The 26,042-nt window shown below is 41.8% G+C and overlaps 1 protein-coding gene across 1 annotated transcript; it reads right to left on the reverse strand.

The window, feature by feature from the left end:
* Nucleotides 1-867: 867 nt before the first annotated feature.
* Nucleotides 868-25,391, reverse strand: LOC119654845 (1,4-alpha-glucan-branching enzyme). Its single transcript, XM_038060424.1, has 8 exons — nucleotides 24,923-25,391; nucleotides 7,256-7,425; nucleotides 6,957-7,201; nucleotides 6,371-6,888; nucleotides 6,086-6,257; nucleotides 5,354-6,032; nucleotides 5,162-5,298; nucleotides 868-1,087 (listed from the first exon to the last, which is right to left on the reverse strand). Exons 1-8 carry the CDS (start codon nucleotides 25,012-25,014, stop codon nucleotides 1,040-1,042), a joined length of 2,061 nt encoding a protein of 686 aa, XP_037916352.1. The 5' UTR covers nucleotides 25,015-25,391; the 3' UTR covers nucleotides 868-1,039.
* Nucleotides 25,392-26,042: the final 651 nt, after the last annotated feature.

Genomic DNA, 26,042 nt, shown 5'->3' on the forward strand with positions numbered 1-26,042 from the left:
GGACAAGGATGTGAGGAAGATGCTGAGGAACAGTGGCCGATGGAGTCGTTTTGCTAATTACGTTCGGCTTCTTCTTGTTGCGAAGAAAATTGAACTCGATCGGTGGAGGGGTCGAATAGAAAGGGGTTCCTTGTACTTAAAACTCCCTCCTCTGACCTCTGGTTTGTGAAAGAAAATCCCTGATTTGAGCCAGAGTTCTAGCCCGATGGTCAAATGGTTCTAGGCTAGCTCTATGATGTTCAATGTGTCTTGCGTCACTTCCAACCCCAACTTTAACTCTACTCTCATTAGAGATTTCCAGTGTGCACGTCATCTGGCACACTCATGCCTCGAATTTCTCGTGATGGGCCATTTCTTTTGAAGAAGTTATTTTCGCTTAATTTATTTTCATTTAGAGCGTATCAGTCCCTTGAATTACTTAGGATAAAGCTTAGGAGAATAGTACATGGCAATATCATGGTGAAAATTGTCGTTACGCTCCAGAGGTCGATACGGGCCAAATTATCATTCAGTACAGACATAGACTTATAATTCCGAATGCAAATCTATTTCCAAGATCCTGAAGGCAATTCTTAGTTGGCACATTTGAAATTGCTTCATTCGGTTCGATCACTTCACAGTACGATGTTGTGAGCGTAGCTTTTGGATACAGCCACATCTTCCTTTCGTTCTAAAAACTAACTATTATCATGCGAATTCAAAAAAAATAATGTGAATACTTGGCAAATTGTAGTAACCTTCTATGTGACCTGTTTTTTACGTGACTTTTCTATGATAGTTTTCTGAAACAGTGCATACAAATGATAGAAATTTAAATAAATGTGCCGTCACAAGAAAATCTAGATCTAACTAAATAATAATATGGGACACTTTTTAAAAAAGTAGTACTTTTTTTTTATTTTATAGAAAAAAGGAAACAAGTCTACAGTTTTTTAGAATTTTATAACAACTGCATCGGAAGCTCCTACATTTATTTCCAAATGCTTTATATGATTTTATGATTTTTATTTTGCAAAATACCCGTTTTTTATACCCAAAATTAATCAGCTTTGGCGTAAACGACTGCTGTGCGAGATGGTGTATAAACCTGAAAGAGGAAAACCATTAAATATACCTAACTTCAAAGAAGCATTCGCCGAAAATAAGAGGTTAGTAGACATATTTCTTCTAATCCTAAATGCGTTAAGGATGAATGGTTTCGTGAATTTGTTATGAGGGATGTTTGGGTGTTCGATGATTTTATTCGGACAAAGCTCGCAGTGTTTAGTATTAAATAAATCAGATTATTACTGCAATAAATTTATGCGAAACAGAAAACTTTGACCTACTATAACTTTGTTATTTATAACTACATTTCCATTAAACTTTCTATATTATTGAAAATTTTTGTACAACTAGGATGAACTTAAGGAGAGCTTTCAGTAAATTTCCAAAATAAAAAATATAGTTTTACTAATTTTATTTAAGCAGATATCGACATGAGATGTATTTTGAAGCCTATGTCGTTTAGGGGAATGATCATCGTTTTCTCCAAAAGATTTTTCAGCTGAATAATTTCTGAAAATGGCCCCTCGATTTAAGTGACTTTCTGCTAACCTAAATTATTAATTAAATATCCGAACACTGAGATGAACTTCGACAATTTGGAGAAAATATTATACGTCAACCAATATCTAAACGCGATTTCAATATACGTAGCACCCAATGCAGAGTATTTGTCACCTTTACAAAAAGCTCCAGCCAACGCTATCTTCCATATACTGCATTAGCCACATTTTACGTACCCAGGCGGCTAAGTGAAATAATGAACCAACCAATATAATATTGGTGGTAATGCAATATAAAACTATTCTTCAGACTTGATGCAGAGCTAAAAGGAACAAAGGATCTACTATTCAACAGAAGCAGATGTATGACATTTCTTGCAGGCTTTGAGGCATAGCGGAAACTGGAATATCCTACAAAAGTTACAGATGATTGAAGTGAACTGATCCAAAATATTGCAATGTGACTGAAAATAAATCCCCAAGAAGGGCGAGCATTACATAGACGATTCAATTGAGCAATCGGAGAGCAAAAACACCAACACAATTGCAGCACTGAACCAGCACCGAAAATGAGTCATTGCAATACTGCTTTATACTGATTGCAAGCTCAGGATGCATACCTACGGATGCAAGACCTATCTAAAACCTCAGTCACAGTTGAAAAATCTCCCGAGTTGTAAAACGCAACTCCACGCACTGAACTCACAAGAAATTCTACACACGATGTGTCTGTAACCACAATAACCATAAAACCCGCACAAGGGGGCTAACTTTAAATAATCAGGCGAAAGCACGTGCTCCAGGAATTTTCCTGGACAATGCTATATGCTCTCAGAGGTCCAATGGCTTTACTGAAGTCAGCTTCGCATACAAAACAACACATAAGACGTCATAGAATTAGACTAACACAAACACATAGAGGTGGTGGCTGCCCACTATAGCCATTCACTCATTATATTGCAAATGGAACACAACAACAACATCCGATATTATATGACTTACATAAACAGGTCTGTTTAATGAATGGAACCCAAATGGGCTCTTATAATACCTTACTAAAGTATGTGATAAGGAGGTATGGTTAAACGGGCACAACAACGGTAAAAGTTTTGTAAATTTTATTATTGCCTCGTTTAGCTGGGTTGGCTCGTCCTTAATCGGTTCCGCCATTTTGCTCGGCCAAAACCTTTATCTGGTGCAGTTGCGAGGCTTTCAAATCTGCATTGAAGACGCGCCTCACAAGTTTTCCACGATCTGTGCAACCCCGTATAGACCGCGGATATCCTCATTTCACATTTCACACGGTAAGAGGTTTGTAAATTTATGCAATTTCCATCTCCTCGTCATTGGTGGTAGATTGTTCGAGCATAGAACTTACCATACGAATAGTTTGATTTCAATTTACCGACACCGTATGAGCAATTAAATTGACCCCTTTGCGATAAGCAGTAGATTTAGGGAGTTATCTTCTAAATGTGCGTAAGAAGAGAGTCGCTGACATCATCCTCGAGAAGAATCACCATCTAATGATCCCTTGCCTTCGCTTATGTGTTGCTTCTGCCGCTTATCGTAGGTCTTGAAAGCTGGAGGCAGAACAAGCAATTGACCACAGTCCTCAACCATATCGCCTCTGTACATGCGGATACGGATTGCTTCTCTAAGTACAATCCTGGCCATCGATGTACTCAAACGAAGTGCAGCCACTAGTCTCGACGGTCTCCCCATAGCGCTATTTATCGCCACATTTACAGTTTCTACAGAGCTATTATTTCCACTTATACGGAAATCTTGCAAATTCGAGATTTTCCCAAGAATTAAGGAAGGGATGCTCGTTGCGATTCCGAAATAGGACATCCGTCTTGAGTATGACAATTGGAGGGGTAATTGCGTGTCCACACCGTCACAAAGATAATAAAGCTTGATAAGCAGAGAACAGGCTTTCATCGATTTCGAGAAGGTTTTGGGCGACGTCAACAGGGAGTATATCGGTAGTGCTGTACTCCAGAAGGACATTCCAAAGAAAATAATAGCTATTACCAGAGCGATATATGATGATGGCGCGAAATGTCACCTGCAGAACCCAAATCTCAAAGGAAGGACGCCGCGAAATAAAATCTCAAAGGAAGAAATGTAAATGTCACCGCTATTATTTTTTTTTTATCAATTATCGTTCTACACACTGCCTCGTATGCAGGACGTGGAAGGCTTCAGTAGACCATGACTTCATTCCTCAAACACCACGACTACCATAGTCTGCTTTCTCCCTCACTGGATCATGAGCTTTGACTAAATGATTTTGGATTTGAAAAGAGAGGAAAGTAGAGACGCACTGAAGATAAACACCACTAAAACCAAAGTTATCAATTTGACGAGTCATCGTGACCTTCCTATTCGCATTAAAGAACAGAGCAAAAAGGGTGTTGATCAATTTGTATAGCTCGGAAGCTTCGATTCGCTTTTTGCCAACGGTTGCAAAGAACTTTATGTCGCTTGGTGAATTAACAAAGATTAATCCGCCTTTGTTGTTGCGTTCAAAATTTTCAAATGCAATTATTTCAGTACCAACATGAAGTTGAGGCTGTTCTGTCCTAATGTTCTTTCTATGTTACTATCTGGGAATAACACACGGAAGGTAACCACTACCGTTTCTCAAAAGCTTCGTAAATCTTTGTAAATACTTACTTGTGATATACCATCGCGATACGCTGCCCTCATTTTGTTTTGAAGCAAGAACTTGGCCAGCACACAGGCCGGTCACTCGTGGGTGATGTGAACAGAACGCGAAATTGGATAGGTGAAAAATTAAGGAGGGCAATTATTCCATTCCATTACAATGGAGTACCCTATCACAAGCTGGTCGACGAGTGGTTCGCCCCAGAAGCACATGGCGCAGAACAGGAAGTGAAGTGCAAGCATCTCGAGAGGTCCTGGAAAGAGCTGAAGCACATTTCAACAAACCATCAGTAATGGCACATGGGCGTGGTTGACGCGCTATGCCCCATTCAGAGAGGAATGGCAACCCTTAATGTCTTTTTCAGCATAGTCAATGGAGAGTGTATAAGTGTATGACGGCGAAAAATGTCTCGTTATGCATCTCAGAGCAGTCTGAAATCCAAAACGGATTCCGCCAAAGTTGTATTTTATAATCGAGACTTTTTTCTCGTTATCGGTTGCACGCTGCCAGAGGACGTTGTTATCTTCCCTCAGACATCTCCACTATGTAAATGACGTCTGCTTCCTCCCTCACCGAGCTTTGGATTTGGAAAAGGAAGCAGGTAGAATTAGATCGAAGGTAAACATCGTGATGTAAGCTCAATTTTCTACGTTTATTTTGACCAAAAAATCACTGAAGAAAAAGAGAGCCTATCAGCCTCTCACAAGGCTAATGTAGATGGTGGATCAACATTATTTCGAATGAGAATTACATAATGCTTAAAGTCAAACATTAGTAGATAACTTTCTTAGAAGATGCTTATCATACTAAAGCAATAGTAATATAGTTGACATTGCCATCTAAATGGCGCGTCAACCCAATAAAGGAATGCAAGGCCTCAATTACTTATAAGGGTCTGTGATGGAATTCATCTTACAATCTTACAATTTACAATCCTTACCTGAATAAAATTCCGTCTTCCTGCATAACCTTCTGGATTAGTCAAATGACTGCAATTCTTATCTACGCGATTGTATCCTCCAAACAAGCTATCATCAGAGCTCAGGACAATTTTATAGTTGCCAGGGACTTCCACTCCTATGAAAGAATGTGGTGAGATTCAATTAAAACCTATTCACAAGTCAAAACTTACCAACTCTGTAATCAGTGAAACTTTGGGTGGGGTGGAAGTTGAAAACAAAGAGTACACCACCTCTTTCAAAAGCAATAACTTTATCCCCTTCGTGCTTCCAACTCACATATGCTGGATCACTTCTTAACCACCCATATTTCTCCTCCGTTAAGTTCATAGCTTTATCAAATTCATTCAAAAATTTATATTTTAGAAGCGGATCATCCACCAAATTCCATTGCCGACGAGCATAGTGATAAGAATCGTTATTGCCAACTCGGGGGAAATCCAACCACTCTGGGTGTCCAAATTCATTTCCCATGAAGTTCAAATAAGCCTCGCCTCCCAGTGCATGTGTAATTAAACGAATCATTTTGTGCAATGCAATGCCACGATCAATAATAAGCGAAGGTTCAGAAAGCATGGACATATGTGTGTACATTTCTTTATCCATCAACCAAAATGCTATGGTCTTGTCGCCAACGAGCGCTTGATCGTGAGACTCGGCATATGCGACCGTGTTCTCTTTCCATCTGCGATTTGTTAAGGTGTGTACGATGTTACCAATGTTCCAGTCTTCATCGCGTTTGCCTTTTAAAATTTCAATCCATTTATCTGGAATGGCCATACCAAGACGATAGTCAAAACCGACTCCGCCTTCAGATATAGGTCGGCATAGGGTGGGCATTCCTGAAACATCCTTTGGGAAAACGGAACGTTAAATAGAACAACACAACCATCTAAAGAAATTACCTCGGCAATTGTTATTGCTTCTGGATTTTGTTCGTGCAACATGTGGTTAGCTAATGCCAAGTAGACAAGAGCATCTGTATCCACATTTAAGCCAAAATACTCGTTGTAATCGCCGCTAAAGCCTTCTCCTATACCCCGTGAGTGATATAACATTGAAGTGACTCCATCGAATCTGTGATTTCAAGTGATGAATAAGATCAAAACAAATTTTAATTGCAAGGAGATAGAAGAGCGTAGGACACACATTTCTAGTTCTATTTCCATTGCTATTAGAAAAATACTCACCTAAATCCATCAAAATTATATTCATCGCTCCACCATCTTAAATTTGATAGCAAAAACCGCAACACTTCATATTCCAAGTAATTAAATAATCGACTGTCCCAAAGGGTATGTTCACCACGAGGACCAGAGTGGAAGAAACAAGCGTCAGTTCCGTCGAACTGATTCAAACCATCTTGAACATTTTTACTTGCATGCGAATGCACCACATCTAAAAGAACATAAACTCCATGTTTATGTGCCACGTCAACCATGTGTTTTAATTGCTCGGGAGTTCCATATCGACTAGAAGCTGCATAGAAACTTGTGACCTGATAACCAAAACTGGCATAGTATGCATGTTCCATAATCGCCATAACTTGAATAGCGTTGTAGCCTTGCTTAACAATTCTCGGAATAATATTCTCAGCGAAATTGTCATAGTTTCCGACTTCATACTTTTCAGTTGCAATACCCACATGGCATTCATATATCCGCAGTGACTTAGGTCGTGGTTGTTTAGGGAACTGGAATTTGTAAGTCTGGAAGAAAAAAAGAAAATTGATTTATTCCTTGCTTAGATCGTCCGTTACGTCAAAGGCGTTTATACCTGGTCCGGATTCCACACGTACTGTTTGTAATTCGTTCCCTGATTTGCTTCTTTTGGAGGCTGTAAAACGTATTTTGCCCACGGTGACAACCGATCAACCAGTTGGCCTGACTTCGTACGTATTATGACTTTTATCTCTGACAAATGTTTTATGGGAGGAGTTCCATCAGAATTTGGAGGAAGTTTTAATTCCCATTTGCCATATCCCAAGTTTTTGTATGGATGCTGTTCCCACTGCCAATTGTCTGTGATGGGAATATTCTTTATGTAACCCTCAAAATATAATGCAAAAAACTTACTGAAGTCGCCTGTAAGGTAAACTTGTGTTGCACCTGGTGCCCATTCTCTGGCTACCACCGAATTATCTGGTTCGAAATGCAGTCCATAATAAGAATATGCTCGCGAAAACTGATCAAGACCTCCTTCCACTTCCTTGATTCTATCTAACCACCCTTTGACGCAGCCATGTCTGAAAATATGGGGGAAAGATGAACTATATGTAATAATTGGAGCTATTTGTTAAGAGTACAACGATCAATTGTTCAAGGAATATTATCATCATCAGCGGCGCAACAACCACTCTAGGCCTGCCTTAGTAAGGAACTCCAGACATCCCGGTTTTGCGCAGGGGTCCACTAATTTATTATCCCAAAAAGCTGTCTGGCATCCTGGCCTACCCCATCGCTCCATATCAGGCAGGGTCTGAAACGTCTTTCTTTTTCTACCATATATATTGCCCCTATAAACTTCTCGGTTGGATCATTCTCACCCAGAAGAGACCCGCCCGGACTTCACAGTCAAGAGTCAGGTGAAGAAGGCCGTGCCTGTTCATAGATATTTTTATTGTGAGATGTTGAATTGAATTAATGATACAATTTTGTTTTTAAATGAAAATAATTTACAAATTAATAAACATAGTGTAGTAATGTAAAAAAATGCTACAGATTCTTCTCCCGAACGCGGCCTAGAGGAATACACGAGGAATGGCAAAATCTTTTTGTTGTTGCTTCTTTGTTTTTTTGATACTGACGTCTCCACCATGTATTTCGTCTTTTTTTCATTAATGTGCAGTCCAAGATCTCGCGTCGCATAAACGATCTGGATGAAGGTAGATGTACATCTCTTCCTAACTGTCAAAATCGTCAGTATAGGCCAGGAATCAAACTTAATCAGCCTAGCTTAGGCACAAACTACTGGCAGTTCAACTTAGATATAGTTCGCACCTTTGTCGGGTTTTTGGCAATATATAAAGGAGCGTTTTCAACCTGGTGCCACTTTCAGTCACGCTCATGATAAGCTGCCTCTGCCCTGGACGAAACCGTTAGTCCCTGTTGTTGCGAATGACTTTCCCAAAGATTAAAAAGGATGCACGGCAGGGCATCTCCTTGCCTTAGAACGTTGTTGATGACGAATAGTCTCGAGAGTGATCCTGCTGCTTTTATCTGGCCTCGCCGACTTGTTAGCACTGGTGAAGGGAACAAGTGGTTCCCGAAATATGGGTTTTTGCAAAACAAAAATCAACACTAGCGAATAGGAAAAACAAATTTTATTATTTTAAATGGGCTCGCACATTGGTAAGGGTCAGCCCGGTCCGCCTTTTTAATTTGGTCAGGATACCGGATTCTGTCATTTTCGTGTACCCTGATTGTACTACCATAGGCGGCCTTGAAGTCGATGAAAGGATGTTCTGACTAACTCAAACAATTTGTCCATCGCCTTCCGCAAAGAGAAAATTTGATCTGTTGCTGATATGCCTGAAATGAAGCCTCTTTGGTATGGGGTGATGATATTCTTAACATAGAGGGCTAGCAAGATAATCATAATAATCGTTGGCGCCACAAACCAATTGGATCAGGGTCTTGAAGTGTGTTAGAGCACTTCAATCAAGACAAGGCATTCAATTTAAGTTTAACAAGTCGGGAAACCAGAAGCTGGACGCTTCAGGTACGAAAGGTTTTGTGTATTTCTTAGTACGTAGCACGTAATTTATGCATATGTCCACTTTCGGGTGATATTGACATTGATAGTCTTCAATTTTCAAAGAAGCAACAACTTCGACGTATTATAAATTTGTAAGTAATAGTGCGATTTCCATCAAACTTGGTATGATCATGCTCTACATTATAGCCTACATCACTGCAGAATTTCGTGCGGCTAGGATGAATTTAAGGGGGGTTTCCAGTCAATTAGAAAAAAATATACTATTATTAACTTTTTTTGAACATATATCGGTATGAAAGGTATTTCGGAGCCAAGGCACCATATAGTGGCAGCCCCCTGATTTTTTTCAGATTTTTCGGTTGGGTAGTTTCTGAGAATGGCCCCCTTAAAGAAATGATCACTTTCAACCCCCCGCACTCCCCACGTTTCCAAGAAATGTCAAAACTAAGACAGGATTCGAAAAGTACTAATCAAGCCCTTTAATTTGATACCCCACATGACTATAATTTATGAAAAAAAATTGTACACCCCCCTTTTGCATGTATGGGGACCCCTCCTTAAATTCAACGTAAAAGGATGTAACTCACTGTATGTGTGAGCGTTCACAGTTCCCACCTTTTCACCAAATTTGGTGCCAATCGCTATAACCGTCTCCGAGAAAAATGCGTGTGACGGACAGACAGACAGACAGACAGACAGACAGACGGACAGACAGACAGACAGACCTGTGAGGAGTGGCCAGATCTCCCATCAGGCGCGACCCCAGCTGGCGGATAGGGGCATACCTATTGATGTGTAAATATGTGTTCATGCACTTTTCTTTTTTGATTGTGCATGGGCTAATGTTTGCTCATCTCTGGTGCGCGGACCAAAATGGCTATGGGAAGGATACCCAGAACATAAAACCACCATGGAAGACGAGAGAAGGAGGAAACTTACGGTGCAGGGACTCGGAACCCCAGTACCGGCGGCTTTTGGGAGTGAGCAAGCGGGCTCCCGGTCGTCGATATCCCTCGACCGCAGTGCCTCGGTGGTGGACAACTTGGCCACCTTGGCATATAATGCTACAAGTGATTTGGATCTGGAGAAGGAAGTATTCAAGCGAAGTACGACTTTACCGAGAACACCAATAACAAGACCAAACAAAGATGAACTAAAAGCAGCTTTTTGGACAACAAAAACCGTGACAACACCCACCGCACATGTTCAAGATGTTCGACAGCAGGAGGTGCTCCAGGAACAAGGAAGAGATCCATTCAAAAGAAGCTCATCAACTTTGAGATCTCCACCAATGCCAAAGACGATGAAGGACAAAGTACAGGCAAGGTCAACAAACGCCAAAAGTGAAGGACCGTGTAAAAGGGGTAACCCTGCCGGGACTTATAGGGAACAGAGCCCTGATCTGGAGGAATTACCCTTCACCCAGCTTGGGGCAAAAATAGTTGAGCTGTCCGAGTTTATCAAGGACAAGCACAACGTGCACCAAGCCATAAAGAATATGGTGAGGGCTATTAGAGTTCTCTATAATAGATCACAGATGGAGGAAAAGAACGATAAGAACACGCCGAACCACGCTGTGCCAACAGTATCACAAGCGACCCAAGTGACGCCCAACCGTACTACCATCGAATCCCAGCGAAATAAGCGAGTACGTGAAAAAGAGGGGGATCCTTTAAGTAATCAGCAGGCGCCTAAGAGAAAAAAAGGCGGACAGGACATCCGGAAAACCAACACCAACAGGTCAGAAGGAGGAAACCGTACAGCGAATCTAGGAAACTCGACCAGCGTTGCGAAGCCTAAGACTAGCGAAAACGATGGATGGACTAAAGTAACCAACAAAAAAGCGGAACGAAAGGCAAAAGTGCGAACACGTCCAGATGTAATTGTTATCTCCAGTAAGGGCAATCTGTCCTACGCGGAGATACTCAAAAAGGTCAAAGCGGATCCCGGCCTAAAAGATCTGAGCGGAAATGTAAACCGAATCCGAAGAACCCAGAAAGGGGATCTCATGTTCGAGCTGAAAAGATCCAGCGTGGGCAAAACTGATGACTTTCGCACTCAAGTGAAAAACTCACTTGGGGAGAATGCCGCAGTGCGTGCCCAAAAACATGAGATCTACCTTCAATGTAAGGATCTCGATGAAGTAACATCGAAAGAAGAAATTTGTATTGCTCTGAAGGAGCAATTCAAGTTGAAAGAACTCACCGAGGAGTCTATTGTGGGCTTACGAAAAGCCTATGGTGGTACTCAAACAGCCACAATACGAGTACCAGCGGAGGCAGCACAGATGTTATTGGCTGCCGGAAGGGTTCGGATTGGATGGGTTGTCTGCCGTTTAAGGGAACAAATTTCACTGAAGAGGTGCTTTAAATGCCTCATGTTTGGACACTTCGCGAAGGCATGCACCAGCAGCATTGATCGATCCGATCGATGCAGAAGGTGTGGGGAGAAAGGCCATATTGCCAGAGAGTGCAATAGGGACCCCAAGTGCCTATTGTGCGAAGTAAAAGAGGGACAGGATAACCGGCATATTGCCGGGAGTGGTAAATGTCCAGAATTTAGGAAGGCGCTCACTGCAATGAGAAAATGAGGTTTATTCAAATAAACCTGAATCATTGCAGGGTCGCTCAGGATTTACTTGAGCAGGCCACGTTCGAATCTGAGATGGAAATCGCCATCATAAGCGAACCGTATAGACACCGTCACGGTGGCATATGGGTCAAAGATTCAACTGGTGAAGCGGCGATATGGGCTTGCGGTCGACAGGCCATACAATGTACTGCAAGTCAGGCAGGCAGTGGCTTCGTGTGGGCGAAAATAAGTGGTGTATATGTTTACAGCTGCTACGCCCCGCCAAGTTTGACACTGTCTGAATTCGAGCAAATGCTTGATAATCTTGTTCTCGACGCGAAGGGACGAAGTCCAAAGGTGATTGCTGGTGATTTCAATGCTTGGGCCCTAGAGTGGGGTAGTAGGGAATCAAATGCTAGGGGGCGCAGTTTATTAGAAGCTTTTGCGCAGATGGACATAGTTTTGGCTAACGAAGGTGCTGTAAACACCTTCCAGAAAGGGGGATCAGGCTCGGTTGTAGACCTGACCTTTGTCAGCCCTTCGCTGGCGCGTGGTATGTCCTGGTGCGTCAGTGAACGCTACACCCACAGCGATCACCAGGCAGTTTTCTTTGAGACATGTGTCGAACCTCAGGGCAAAGAGCTATCATGCCCGAAACCGAAAAAGATTTCAGGCTGGTCTGCAAAATCTTTGGATGAGCAGAGCTTCTTAGAGGTGTGGTTGGATCAACCTGATATAGCAGGCGCCTCTACGGAAAGAGCTGTCCATCTGGCTCAATGCATCGCCAAAGCATGTGATGCGTCCATGCCTAGGAGGTGCGCATTCCCCCGTAGAAGACCAAACTACTGGTGGAATGATGAACTGACCGGCCTTCGATCAGCCTGCCACCGAGCGAGAAGAGCGGCTCAGAGGGCGGTAGGTAGAGTAGATCAAGGGCAGAAAGAGTGCGCCTACAAGGCAGCCCGCAAAACCCTCAAGCTCGCCATCCAGCGAAGCAAGAGGAAATGCTTTAGGGAGCTCTGCTCAGAAGCGGACGTAAATCCGTGGGGAAGAGCTTATGGAATCGTGATGGGACGATTTAGAGGCCGTTCGTCTCCGCAGATCACGTGCCCCGCCCTCTTGTTGAAAATCATCCAGGGGTTATTCCCCCAGCAAGAGGAGAACACCGACACATTCCAACCACCTCTGAATGTGACGGCAATCCCGCCAGTCACCAGAGACGAGCTCCTCGAGATCTGCGGCAGAATAGGAGACAATAAAGCACCGGGTCTGGACGGAGTACCGAATAAGGCCCTTAAGCTTGCCGTGAAATCCAGGCCGGACATGTTTGCTGAGTTGTTCGAAGCGTGCATGTCCGAGGGAATATTTCCAGCGGTATGGAAGCGGCAGAAGTTGGTGCTTCTGCCTAAGCCTGGTAAACCACCAGGTGAACCATCCTCATACCGACCCATATGTCTTTTGGACACGGTGGGGAAAATGCTAGAGCGGGTAATCTATAATAGATTACTCCCAGTAGTTGAGAGCCAAGGCGGCCTTTCACATCGGCAGTATGGATTCCGTAAAGCCAGATCAACCATTGATGCCATCAAATTGGTTACTGGCTTGGCCGAAGATGCAATCCACGGAAAGGGTAGTACCAGCAAATATTGCGTGGTAGTAACCCTGGACGTGAAAAATGCATTCAATTCGGCCAATTGGAATCTAATCCGGAAATCCCTAGCGAAGGTTGGTATTCCCGCCTACCTAGCCGCAATTGTCGATAGTTATTTAACTGAAAGGAGACTCTGGTACGACACTGATGACGGACCGCAGGAGTACGTCGTTTCCGCGGGTGTCCCGCAGAGCTCCGTATTGGGCCCACTACTGTGGAACATCATGTACAACGATGTACTTAATCTTCCCCTTCCGGAGGAAGCCACAGTGGTGGGTTACGCTGACGACATTGCACTGGTTGTTGTCGCAAAGCATCTCGAAGATGCTGAGTTATACTCAAGCGAGGCAATCAGTGCTGTCAAATGCTGGTTAGAGAGCTCTGGTCTGACGTTTGCGGAGGAAAAAACGGAAGCGGTCCTCATCACGAAGCGCCGGAAGAGAAATTACGCCTGTGTTAGAGTCGGGAATCATATCATCACTTCCAAGCCGGCCATCAAATACTTGGGGGTGGTGATAGACAGGAAGCTCAGCTATAAGCAACACGTACAGTATGTTTGTGATAAATCATCCACTGCCAGTATGGCCCTGGCCAGGATAATGCCGAACGTGGGAGGGCCACGGCATACCTCTAGGTTGCTTATAGCCAGGGTGGTGACCTCAATTATGCTCTATGCGACCCCAGTTTGGAGCGAGGCGTTGCGGATGTCAGTTAACACTAGCAAACTGAATGCAGTCTACAGGAGGACAGCCCTGAGGGTATGCTCTGCCTTCAGGACTGTCTCAGATGATGCAGCATTCGTCATCTCTGGAATGATGCCGATTGACATCTTGGCAGATGAGATGGCGAATATATACCATGCGAAGCCAATCTCTCCCTTATTGCAGACGAAGAAGGCTGAGAGGGAGAGATCCGTAAATAGATGGCAAGAGCGGTGGGAATGCTCGGGAAAGGGTCGGTGGACTCACAGGCTCATTCCTGCCATCAGGGAGTGGTTGGAGAGACGACACGGTGAGGTTAATTATAATCTCACCCAGTTTCTCACGGGACATGGAGGATATCTCCAATACCTTCACAGGTTTAAATTGGAGACCTCACCCGACTGTCCAAATTGCGATGGAGTCCCAGAGGACCCAGAGCATGTATTCTTCCACTGTCCGAGATTTGTGGAAGAAAGGAGGAACCTAGAGGAGACTCTAGGAGAGGTGCTGGTACCAGAAAATCTGGTGCCGAAAATGCTAGCACATCAAGAGAATTGGGATGCGGTCACCTCCATGATCGCATCGATTCAAGATAAGTTGCGAAAGGCAGAGGAAAGCAGAAAAGCGCGGTCACGTGCGCCGCGTATAGAAGAAATGGGATTAAGCTAGAGTGAGCTGACTCCGCCCCGTGATGTAATACCTTATGGTGGTGCCGCGGGGCAGGGAGGGAGTCGGGGGTGGTTTTAGTGGGTAAAAATCCCACACGCTGGTGTGTCCAGACCAGTGTCTTTTGAAGATTTCCACCTCCTCAAAAAAAAAAAAAAAAAAAAAAAAGACAGACAGACAGACAGACGGTAAACCGATTTTAATAAGGTTTTGTGTTTACACAAAACCTTAAAAATGAAGTCCCTAGAATGCATTGCGCTAGTGGCCAAGTGAAATTGACCAAATTCTGTATACTTCTTGAATCATGCCTTGTAAAAAAATGACATTGAAAGATCAGTTGTTCCTACTGTAAATAATAAAGACAGCACCAATATTGACGTACAGCTCTACTGAAGCACCCAAAAGTATCCTCTTCGCTGCAACATTCAACTTTATTTGAAGTTTTACAATTTCGGGTAATATAACCTATCCAAAATTGTAAAAAGCTTGAAAAATCCTTAACATAAAATTAATTTTTTTTTCAAGTTCCCAGCGACGTGCTACGTTAGGTAGGTTTTAGTGCAAAAGTACCCAAAGTCAATCGGGAATCTTCATATTTCGTCGTGGTTTGAAGATAGGAACCCACATAAAAGTAAAAAGCAACAAACCGACTAAAATAATTACTTATTCTGCAGCAGATGGTGTAGAGGTCATAAAGAATGTTACAGTAGTAATAATAAAAAAGTCAATACTCTTAGTATTGATTCCTAAAATATAGACATCACGCGCTTTTAACAGCGCCAGTAGCTGACAACTAAGCACGAGCCATTATATAAACGCCACAGAGGGTTCATTCGTTACATACCATTGCAGGAACTTCGCATTAAATAAGTTGATAGTAGTCCTCAGAGTCGACGAAACTCAAAACTCAAAACGCAAAGGAGGTATTCAGCCCAATGCAATGAAAAATACACATGACATCTCACATGATCTTGAAATATCAAATGTGTTTTCCGTAAACATCAGCAACACATCAGCGCCGCAAGCAGCAAAAGAAACATTAATGTGACGTTGTTAGCTCATCTGCTGATGAAATTCTCTGATGAATCTGTCGCAACCGACTGCGTCCCAATAAATCATTAATGACGCTTGGCATTCATTGGCATTTTTCCCAAGAGAAGACCAAAGACAAGTAATCAGTAAACGCTTGAGAACTACTCGTTATTAAGCAAGCTGTGTGTTTTCATTGCAGAGACGCTACAAGAGTTTTGCAACATACTATTTTAAGTCTCAAGTATCCTCCTCTAAAAAGGATAACAGTTGCAGTTTCCGACAACTTGTACTGTTGGATATCATTGCAAGAACCTTCACTAATGTACGCAATAGGTCTAAATCCACGCTTATAAGTAGAAGCCTTTCCTGAAAGTACTTTCACCGTGTAAACTACAGGGTAGTATTGAGCAATAACCACATTTCATACAGAACAGCAACAACCGACAAGGCAGGCAAGTTGAATCACATCGGTAAGGATTGAATATGGTATTTGGCAAGATTCACTAGGCATGCTACCGGGCTGCGTGGTAGTCCCATAGAATTGTCAATATCTTTGCAAAGCTGTATTGTTTAGTCAACCCGGGAGAGAACAAGGTCATTACGTTTGAAAAAGGCTTTAGTTCATGTTGGATTGTCCCAATGAAAATAAATTTAAAAAATCAGTATATCCGGAAGTACTTTTTCAAACTCGTCGGGATATTATTGTAGAGAAGAACTCATGATTCAGGGCAGTGTAGTTTTCACCATTTTCCGTCAGTTTGACGGCATCACAATTTGTAGAAAATTTTAAAAATAACGACGTATTATATTCAGTACAGTGGATCAGATGAGACAAGGATATTAATAATAATAATCGTTGGCGCAATAATCCAGTTGGATCAGGTTGTTGAAATGTACATTACAGGATTACAGTACCCTATAGGAGGCAATGTGGTCAGCATTGCGCTCGCCCGAGATTATTACCCTGATTTGACTCAGGTACTCATTCACAGCTGAGTCGACTGGTATCCGATGTCAAATCACGATTCAAATTTCATTCAAGTTCGGCTGTAATTACATCGGCTCCTGAGGACTTCATATGTGGTCTTCAGTTAGCGGGACCTCCGACTCGCCAATATTTTGGTTTGTGATGAGTTCATCAAAGTACTCAACACATCGCTCTAATATGTCCATGCGGCCGGAAATCAAACAAGGATATTAGCCACGAAAAACCGATCTAGGTGGGTTAAATACTTTTGAGATTTGCTAAACTCGATGGGGCTGTAAGCAGAAAACCTTTCCATTACGGATGGAAAACAAAACAATGTGTCAACTTTAAACCAAGTAGAGACAACCATACATTAACTAACGCTGTATAAGGGGAAAAGGCAGGAATGATCTTATCAGATAAATCAATAAGCTAATAGTTACAATATGGACGAAAATGTACTAATACGCTTTAAACTTTATTTGAGCAGAAATCGACATGGTATGTGTTTTGAGGCCTAGATTCTACATAGGGGAATCTTCATTTTTCAGATTTTCCGAAGTTTCCGTAGTTTCTAAGAATGAGTCCTGCCTCATTTTAAGTTTCATACTTTCTACTCCTCACTCCCCTACTTTGCAACTGATATCAAATCGGAAACCAAATTTGTAAAATACTGATGAAGACCTTTCGTTTTATACCCCGAACGACCATATACGGAAAAAATGTTATATTCTTTCTTCGCTTGTACAGCCTGCATATGCCCACCAAATTTCATCATAATAGATGTGGCCGCTCCGGACAGACAAACCGATTTCATCAAGATTTCGTTTTTGCGTAAAAATTTAAAAGGAACCATATATGAAAACTACAGCTGAATATCCTTGCAGTGCACGTCCAAGAAAGTGTTAGCAAAAACTATTGACAAACGGCTTCAAGAGTGAATGTTCTATGACAAATCAAATAATTTCGGTCACGTAAGCCCTGAAGAAAAGCTGGGAATATAATATCCATATTTGAAAACTGAAATTTCTGGCAAGCGAACGATTGTACTAATCATATCGTATTATGTAAAACAGTATTGGACCTAAGATTCGGTCTGAAACTGGCGGGACTATTGAGACCTACGCTGGAAAGAACAAGTTAGAATAAAAAATGAACTAAACTAAAACAAGGAGATGGCTTTGCCTCCATACTCTTTAAAATAGTACTGACGATATGGGTGCCGTTTAGTCCTTGGTGGGGTATAGCGCATCAACCACATCACAACTACATGCCGTTGCTCGTGGTTAAACGAAATGCGCTTCACCTCCCCCAGGACTTTCTAAAACGCCCGTTATCCTTCTTTACTATTCTCCGCCAAGTGCCCTTAGAGCAATCCATTCGTCGGCTATCTTGGGGGAGTGGATTTCACTACATGGCATAGCCAACAATGGAATTGTCGTCCTTTCCTAATGCGTGACCTATGTTCCATCTTCCGATCATATCACTTACGGGTACCAAGCCTGTGCACCAACCAAGTTCCTCGTTTGAAATAGTATCAGATCAGCGTACTCCGATGATATGACGCAGACAGGTGTCAGGTCCATATGCTACTCCCATATGGCAACACAGAAAGAATACCAGCACGGAGCATTCTCAACTTGTCTTGATATTGAGATAACTACATTTCCAGATTTTAGACAACGCAGCGAAAGCGGATCTAGTGCTGTTAATACATCGGGCAATAGAATATAGGGACAAACTAAAAGATTGGTGGCCACAAGATTCACAAAACATGTAAGAGAAGCAGTTAGGAAAAATAATAGGCTATCCATGATTCTTAAGCAGATACAAACAAATAATCTGTTGGATCCCTACGAAAGCCTGTGGATTAGCAGACAACCTGTAAATACTAGATTAAATTCCGATATAGGTAGCTGCAACTCACTCTTATTTAGGTTTCTACAAAATATCATAGTTACAGTTAATTAGAATATCCAATATTCCTCGCCAGTGCGACTCCATCTTGGATGTTGTATTTGCGAGACGTGAAGCTTTTGCATTTCACTCTGAATTTGCGTTCTAAGAGAAGAGACTCAAAAATTCCACGAAACTGTACTGGAAGTAGCTTCTTTATTTTAAAAACCAAGCCTTCGTGCCACACTATCAAAGGCTTGGACCACATTCAAAAAGACCGCTGAGCAATACTTTCTATTCACACTCCTTATCCCAGAGACGATCCACTCAACTTGTTCGATTGTGCTATGCTTCTCTCGAAAGCCAAACTGGTGCCGAGGAATTGCTTTTTCGGACACCTCTGAGAGGGTGGGTAGCAGACGTGTATGATGCAATTGCGTTTGGTCCTTCCCACATTTAGGAATCATTGTAACTTCTAAAACCTTCCAAGCCTTTGGGAAAAAGGCAAGACGTAGAGTTGCGTCACATAAGTAATTGCGATACCTGCAAGTTCCTTCAACATTTTCCCGCGATTAGGCCATATCTTGAAGCTTTCTTTGAGTTCACTTGTTCTCTAAAGATTTAAGTACCTTGTTCGGCTCCAAATAATAAGCTTCTCTTGGGTTAAGGCATGGATATTTTCGGAAGCCTTAACTGCACCTCCGGCAAATGAGGAAGAAATACATTATGCAAGGCTTTTGCAAATGCCAACCCTTTTGCTTCATTACTACTACTGATTTCTGTGGCGATTCGCATTTAGCAGGTCTCTTCAAGTTTCTTGTAGCTTTCACCAGGGATAAATCAGTTGATGCAGAGAGTGATAGTCCTCGTAAGTAATTTTGTAACTCCTGCTCCCGTTGATCCTTAAAGGCTTCATAAAGCGATCGACTTGCTCTGGTCAATTGTTTTTTAGGTCCGAAGATTTGTGAGTCTCTCATTGTCTGCTCAACTTCCGTTTTACTCGGACCAGCTATGTACGTTGTACTATTTTTTGGAAGATTGGCGATACATGGCCGAGGAGTAGAGCCGTGCGGCCACGGTCATTATTTAATTGAATTTCAACAGGGATTTATCTATTCACCTCTGGTCTTCAAGGGAGTGTTGATTTGCAGATGTGTACTTATTTATATACAGTGACTCACAAGTCCGATGGAATGATTACTGTCGGAACATATTTAAACTTTTTTAACCGTTATTGGATTAACAAAACAAAATATCTATGACAATTTATGTGGTAGACTTGAAATAGATCACGTTTATAAATATAGTGGCAAATTCTGAGCAAAATAAAAAGCATACAGTCGATCATTTATGTGAGTTTCCAATGTGTAATATTAATTAGTCAAAATTTCGAGTCTATTTTGCAAGCTTTCTTCCTTTTTTGGCTCAAAAAGTTGTTTGGATATTTCTCAAGCATTTTTTACTCAAAAAGAGTTGTTCTTGCGATTGCTACATTTTCATTTACGATGAAACCAATAAATTCAGATTTGGTCGCGAAAATTAAAAAAAAATAGGAGACGAACATTCTTACCGTCAAGATTCTGCAGTTAGGTATATCAATTAGCAATAGCAATAAATATCGGGCAACCATCATAAAAGAAGGCTTGGATGCAATACCGCAAACACGAAATGGACCGCCACTCAAATTATCTGACGTGGCGTAGCACAAAAGTGTGCGACCGATTAGGACTGGAGAAGAAAATAATACCGTTACAATGCACCAGAGTCTGCAAAAGACAGTTATGTTAATATTAGTGTAGAAACAGTGCGTTAAGTTTGAGTGAAGAGCGGTTTACGGAGCCCCGCTAAGGTTAAAAACCGATGTTGATCAAACGCTATTGGAAACTAAGGCATAGCTTCGCGAGCAAGTACAGGCATTTTACTATATAGGTCTGGGAGAGTGTTATCATTTAAGGCGAAGATCATAAGGACATGAGTGGACATGGCGCGTTACAGGAGAGACCAGATCTGATTAAGAAAACGCTAAAGTTCATTGGGGGTATTGTGATAATGTGAGGTTGTATGACGTCAGAGGAGAATATGTGTTTAAATGGCTCGACTGGCCACAACGATCGCCGAATTTAAATCCGATCGACTATCTTTAGCAACAGTTGTTGTTAACCTACTTACATCGCTTGTTATAAGAGGTACGCTCGCGAGTGTTATAATAACGGGCGAGTGTCTGAAAACAGCTCATAGCACGACTCGCTCGCTATCAACTTTCGCCTCACATTTATAGTAACACCTAAGTCAATCTGGTCCGGGATATCGTCTATCTACTGACCAATAAGTGGGCTGCCCAAATGAGACGACATCAGGTCTAGTTCTCAGGCTAGCACGTCCCACAACTGTCTTCCCTTGAGAGTGATCATTCTGAATACCCAATGAGTGCGCTTAGCATTAAATTCCCTAGCAAAAAAAACTTTTCCATAGTGTGTTAAAAAATTTTTCGAATGTCTGAAACATAGTTTTTGAACTATGTTTTTGGAGCCTTCAACCCCAGATGTGATTCGTTGTTTCAGTTGCGATTTTTGCTTATTTTCAGCATAGACTGGGCAACCTCTGTAGTTGCCCGTGTGTGACCCGCCACAGTTGCTACAATTAGTTTTTGCGTGCAGATCTCCACAAATGACACAAGCACTGGGTAGATGTTTTTGTGTGACCAAGTTCTTGACAAAAAACACACTGACTGTAATAATATAATATATTTCCTGTTTATTCCTTTGTGGAGTATCAGATGTCCACACAATCTCATTCTCGCACTTTTAATGAGACTGTGTTTCATTATCACCACAGTTAATGTTGTCCAAGTGATAAGTCTACAGCAGCGAAACAGCTGAAAGGCAAACACAAATATCTATGACCAACCACGACTGCAATCCGGAGCAATGAGATGGAGAGACTAATGCTCAACCGACTCGAGCACCGCGCCGTCATATATAATATATTAACACATAACAATGGCATTAAACAGAAACTAACAACAAATTAAATATAGTTGGTAGCAGCACTATCTTGCTAACCTACGACCTAAAGGCAAAGGCATGGGGGAATGAAATCTAGGCCAAAATTTAGAGGTCAATCGCCCAGAATATGCTAATCGTACCAAAGCTTTTATTATGGTAAAATTCCAACAAATCTCAGGGCTTATTAACCAAAGTCTGCATTCAGTGGACAGCTAGTGATTCATGATGAGGCCAGGTACATAGGAGCGATATTAGATACAAAACGTAATTGGGACAAACATCTACAGCATGTACCAAGTCAAGGAGATCGGCAAATTTTTGCCGAAAAAAGGATTCGCAGGAAAAACGAATTAACGACACACATTGTATATTGAATGCATTAACTAGTGGTGAGACCCATACTATTTACACAGTTCTAATATGATACATCGAATGACATAAAAGTACCCTTACCCTTGCCCTGGAAGTGTTGTTGCAACTACCACTTGTGGAACTATGAAATAGGAATATACGAGATTTATAACATACAACTCTATACAACTTCCAATTAGGCTCTCATTATATATAGACGCATTGATAGCACTATGTTGAATTTAAAACCTTAAAGTTTCCACCGCGACATCAAAAAATTTTAACGATATTAATCTTAAGACTACTGTCCATCAATGCTTGGACTTTCGGTAAAACTTTTGCTCTACTATTCTAATGGTAGGAACTTATCGAAAGTTTGTATTGTGTGGTCAACTTGGGTATATTAAGGAATGTTGCGAGTTTGGGAAAATGTGTCTTAAGTCCAACATGATTAGGGCACTTAGCTTATGAGTTTTGACAGCACATGTAATCACTTTAAAAACGTGAGTGAAAGCTTACACGGTACAATATATATAGTTGCCAATGTCGTTAATGTCATCTCGCAACGATTCACGAATGGATCTAAAACAGAAAATAGGATAGTGGCAGAGATGTGTGGAGTGGATACCCTAGCTAACAAAACTCTTTTTCAGGCAAGAGTTTAGGCAATAAATTTGTGTTTAATGCGTTTAATTTTTTATTCCATCTTATAACCACCCAACCTGAAGAACCTCAATATAAGGTAGTCAATACTCCCTAAATGACGAAGAGTGCGTTCACCACAACTGCGAACTATTGTTGCCAGTTCACCGAAATGTGCATCAGCTCTCCTCAACGCTTCCCGAGCAGCCTATCATCCTTCTTTACCGTTCTGAGCCTTATGTTTTAGGGTGGCCCATTCGTCGGCTAGTGTAGGATAGAAGATTCTATTGTATGTAGCAAGCAATGGAGCTGTCGCGCTTTCTTAAAGTGTGACATACTCGTTGCCAATTTGTTATTCTAATCAACACATCTACATATCTGCTTGCCACACCTCCCAAATCCAAAGTTCTTTGGTCAAGGTCTATTACTCTGTGGACACCAAACAGACATTATCCGCCTTTTCGATATATTTGAAGAAAAATGCCACGATCCAATGAAATCATCCATGTCATTCGGAAAAACCAGCATGGAAAACGATACAAGAAGGAATAGTATCGGCGACAGAATGTAACCTTATTGGACTCCGCTTGGACCTCAAATTCCTCAAAAATTTTACTTCGATGCAGCAAATGATATCTTGCGCCATCATTTGCCACTCTCATAGTAGAATTCATCTGCTGGATAATGTATCCTAGATAGACTCGTTATTCACGCTGTCGAAAGCCTTCTTGAAATCGGTGAAGAGCAGGTGAAGCAGAGATTTGAAGTCCGCATCCTGCTCCAAAATGATCCGCGGGGGTTGATAAGGAGGACTAAGAAGGAAAACCAGTCTATTCTTCGCCAATCAAACTTTCACGATGCGTTCCAGCTAACTTTTCGCTACGGTCTTTGCGACGGCAGGGAGCACGCCTTCAATTGTCGCACAGGGAAAGATCCCCCGTAGGCAATGAAAGCGCCGAACATTACAATGTCGACTTATTCTCCTGGTATAATAATAATAATCGTTGGCGCAGCAATCCATGTTGGATCAGCGCCTTGAAAAGTGTTAGAGCACTTCATTCCAGACCGTAGCGGTACACTACAGTATACCTTAAGAGGCTATGTTATCAGTATTGCGCTCGCCCGAAATTATTTCCCTGATTTGAGTCAGGTGCTCTCTAGTAGCTGAGTCAACTGGTATCCGACATCCCCTCACAATAACAAATCCCTCTGCCACCAGTGAAATTTGATCCGCGAATTTCCGCTACGACAGCTTAACGCTCTAACCACTTGAGCCACCTTAACACTTTTCCTGGTATGCTTTTTGTAAACGCTAGCCCACCCTGAGAGTATCACACTTAACAAAGTGCCACAATCCTACTCTCATCGTCAATGCCATTTCTTTTTCACTTCGATTTTTAACGCCGACAACTTTGACCTTTGACACTGTACCTAAAGGTAAATTCACCCTCAAAATGCCGCGAACACGCAGTTTTTGGGAAACCTTCCACGGAACTGAAAACTGTTCACTGGTTCAAATTTACGCCAAGACCATCGGCAACCAGAGACATACGGTCGGTATATGACAGCACATTCAAAAAACGACTATTAAATCTACTCTTCATTAAAGTGCAGCTAATCTTATTCGATATTCTCTGTCCAGCAGTAGAACCGAATTGATTTTGCGGCGAGTTCTGAGCTCGATTAGATAATCTAACTACATCATGTTTTTTATTTAACATCTCTTCCAAAACCAATATGGTTATTCGAGAATGATCTAGGCCCATGCCGACTGTGAATATATTTAGGACAGAAATGTAGCTGTTATCACCGGGTCTTCTATATACATGTCCCCCAATTCGATAAAATCTCTTTCATGTTATTAATAGAATTAGAAAACGACCCAGTCCCAGCAACATATTAAAGTCAATGGAATTTTTGGTACCATTCGGTCTGATCAGGCTTATGTAGATGAGCAATCCATCGAAAAAGAAAGTTTGGTGGGAGCCGATTTGTCGTTTCTTAGACAAAATCGAGGAAAAACATCAATAAACAGCATTCAAGTAAATGTTGATGCGTAGAACTGTTATATTCGCATCACGTAACGTCTACAATGTCAACGAAAATTGCAAACTACCAGGTCCAAAAAATCAAACTATGCACCTACGAGTCTTTCTGAGATCGGTAACATCGAGGAGGTGTCAAATAAAGATTTATAGATAAACATTCACCTGATAAAGATACACCGCATTGCATCTTTCTGGTGTTATCAAATCTCGGAGATGGTTACAATGTCCATAAGCGCATGTGCATAATAATGGATGCACATATAAAAATCATGATCAACAAATCGTTTTTGCGGACTCTTTCGCGGGGCACTAATTGTTAGATCTCAAATCATACGAAGCACTTGATGCGCTAGATAATTATTTACCGGTACGCAGCATTCCGAAAGTACCGCATATGAGTTGACCTTCAAGTGACATTGTACGCAGTCGTGAAGGGCAGGGGTTAAAAACTTCCGGGTATGCATAGAAAACGGTCTACTCAGTTTACCAACTTACCTTCTTCGTATTTCCCGTTCAAAAGGTTTCAGATACGCGTCCAGTTGCAAGAGCTTGTCGATGTCCTTCACTTCCACTTGCATCGGATCCATCTCCAATTCTCCGCTTTTGGGGATCACTCAACACTCAAGGTTCACTGTCAATGTTGCTAGTTTTTACCGCAAAGCCTTTCTGCAGCGAGAATGCACGCTAATGGACGAATCACTGAACAGGCCGACCATCCACCGGCGGAATCCACTCGAACATTGACCGCGAAGTTGCACGTCGCACGACGTTTTATAGTCCTACCGCATACCACAATGTAGCCAAACTAACGTTGAATTTAAAAAGGAAAATCTCGTTCCTTTGAACCATGGCCAATATCCTATCCTTGGACGGCAGAATGCGTCGCGGAGGTCAACCAAATACATGAATCCTTATCTCACGCAGTGCCCAAGATATCGAGACCCTACTGGATGGGCGAAGTGACATCTAAAAACCAAACATACAACAGATGTTCTGTGCTGCAATCAACCCCCTCGCTTGCTGGGGGCAGGGGGAAAACAATGACATAACCGATTTGCGAAATACCGGCGTCCCATTTCTACTGAATGAACGCCGGGAAGGCGTTCGTACCCAAAATTTGGCGGCATCAGCGCAGTAAACGAAAATAAAATAAAATATGTCAAGCTCACCATGCGGCGTAAATATGAAGCGAATTGATGACCGGTTGCGACCATTTTTTATGAATGAATTGCCGGGGGAGCGAAATGCGCAAACTCAAATATTTGACAGCGGAGCTAGCAACTAAAGATATAGCCAACTAGACATATATGTCAAAACACAACCAATGTCAAAAATGTAAACAATATGCCGAACGGCAGGGAGAGTCGGGAAAGTATTCACTTTCGGAACATTGTATAGAAGAAAGAGCAAATTGAGACTTGGATGTGGCCAGAATGGATGCAATACGCAATTTGAAAAGTGATTGAAGATGATTCGAATAATCAAAAATAATAATCGACTTTATTCAATATAATTTAATTATCCAAAACTTGATATTAGATTTAGAGGTCGGAAATTCACACATATGCAATTTTAGTTAATCTTTTATCAAATTGCGGAGTGCGTTATAATTCCA

This window comes from Hermetia illucens, chromosome 4 (assembly GCF_905115235.1).
Source record: "Hermetia illucens chromosome 4, iHerIll2.2.curated.20191125, whole genome shotgun sequence".
In the NCBI taxonomy this organism is placed as follows: domain Eukaryota; kingdom Metazoa; phylum Arthropoda; class Insecta; order Diptera; family Stratiomyidae; genus Hermetia; species Hermetia illucens.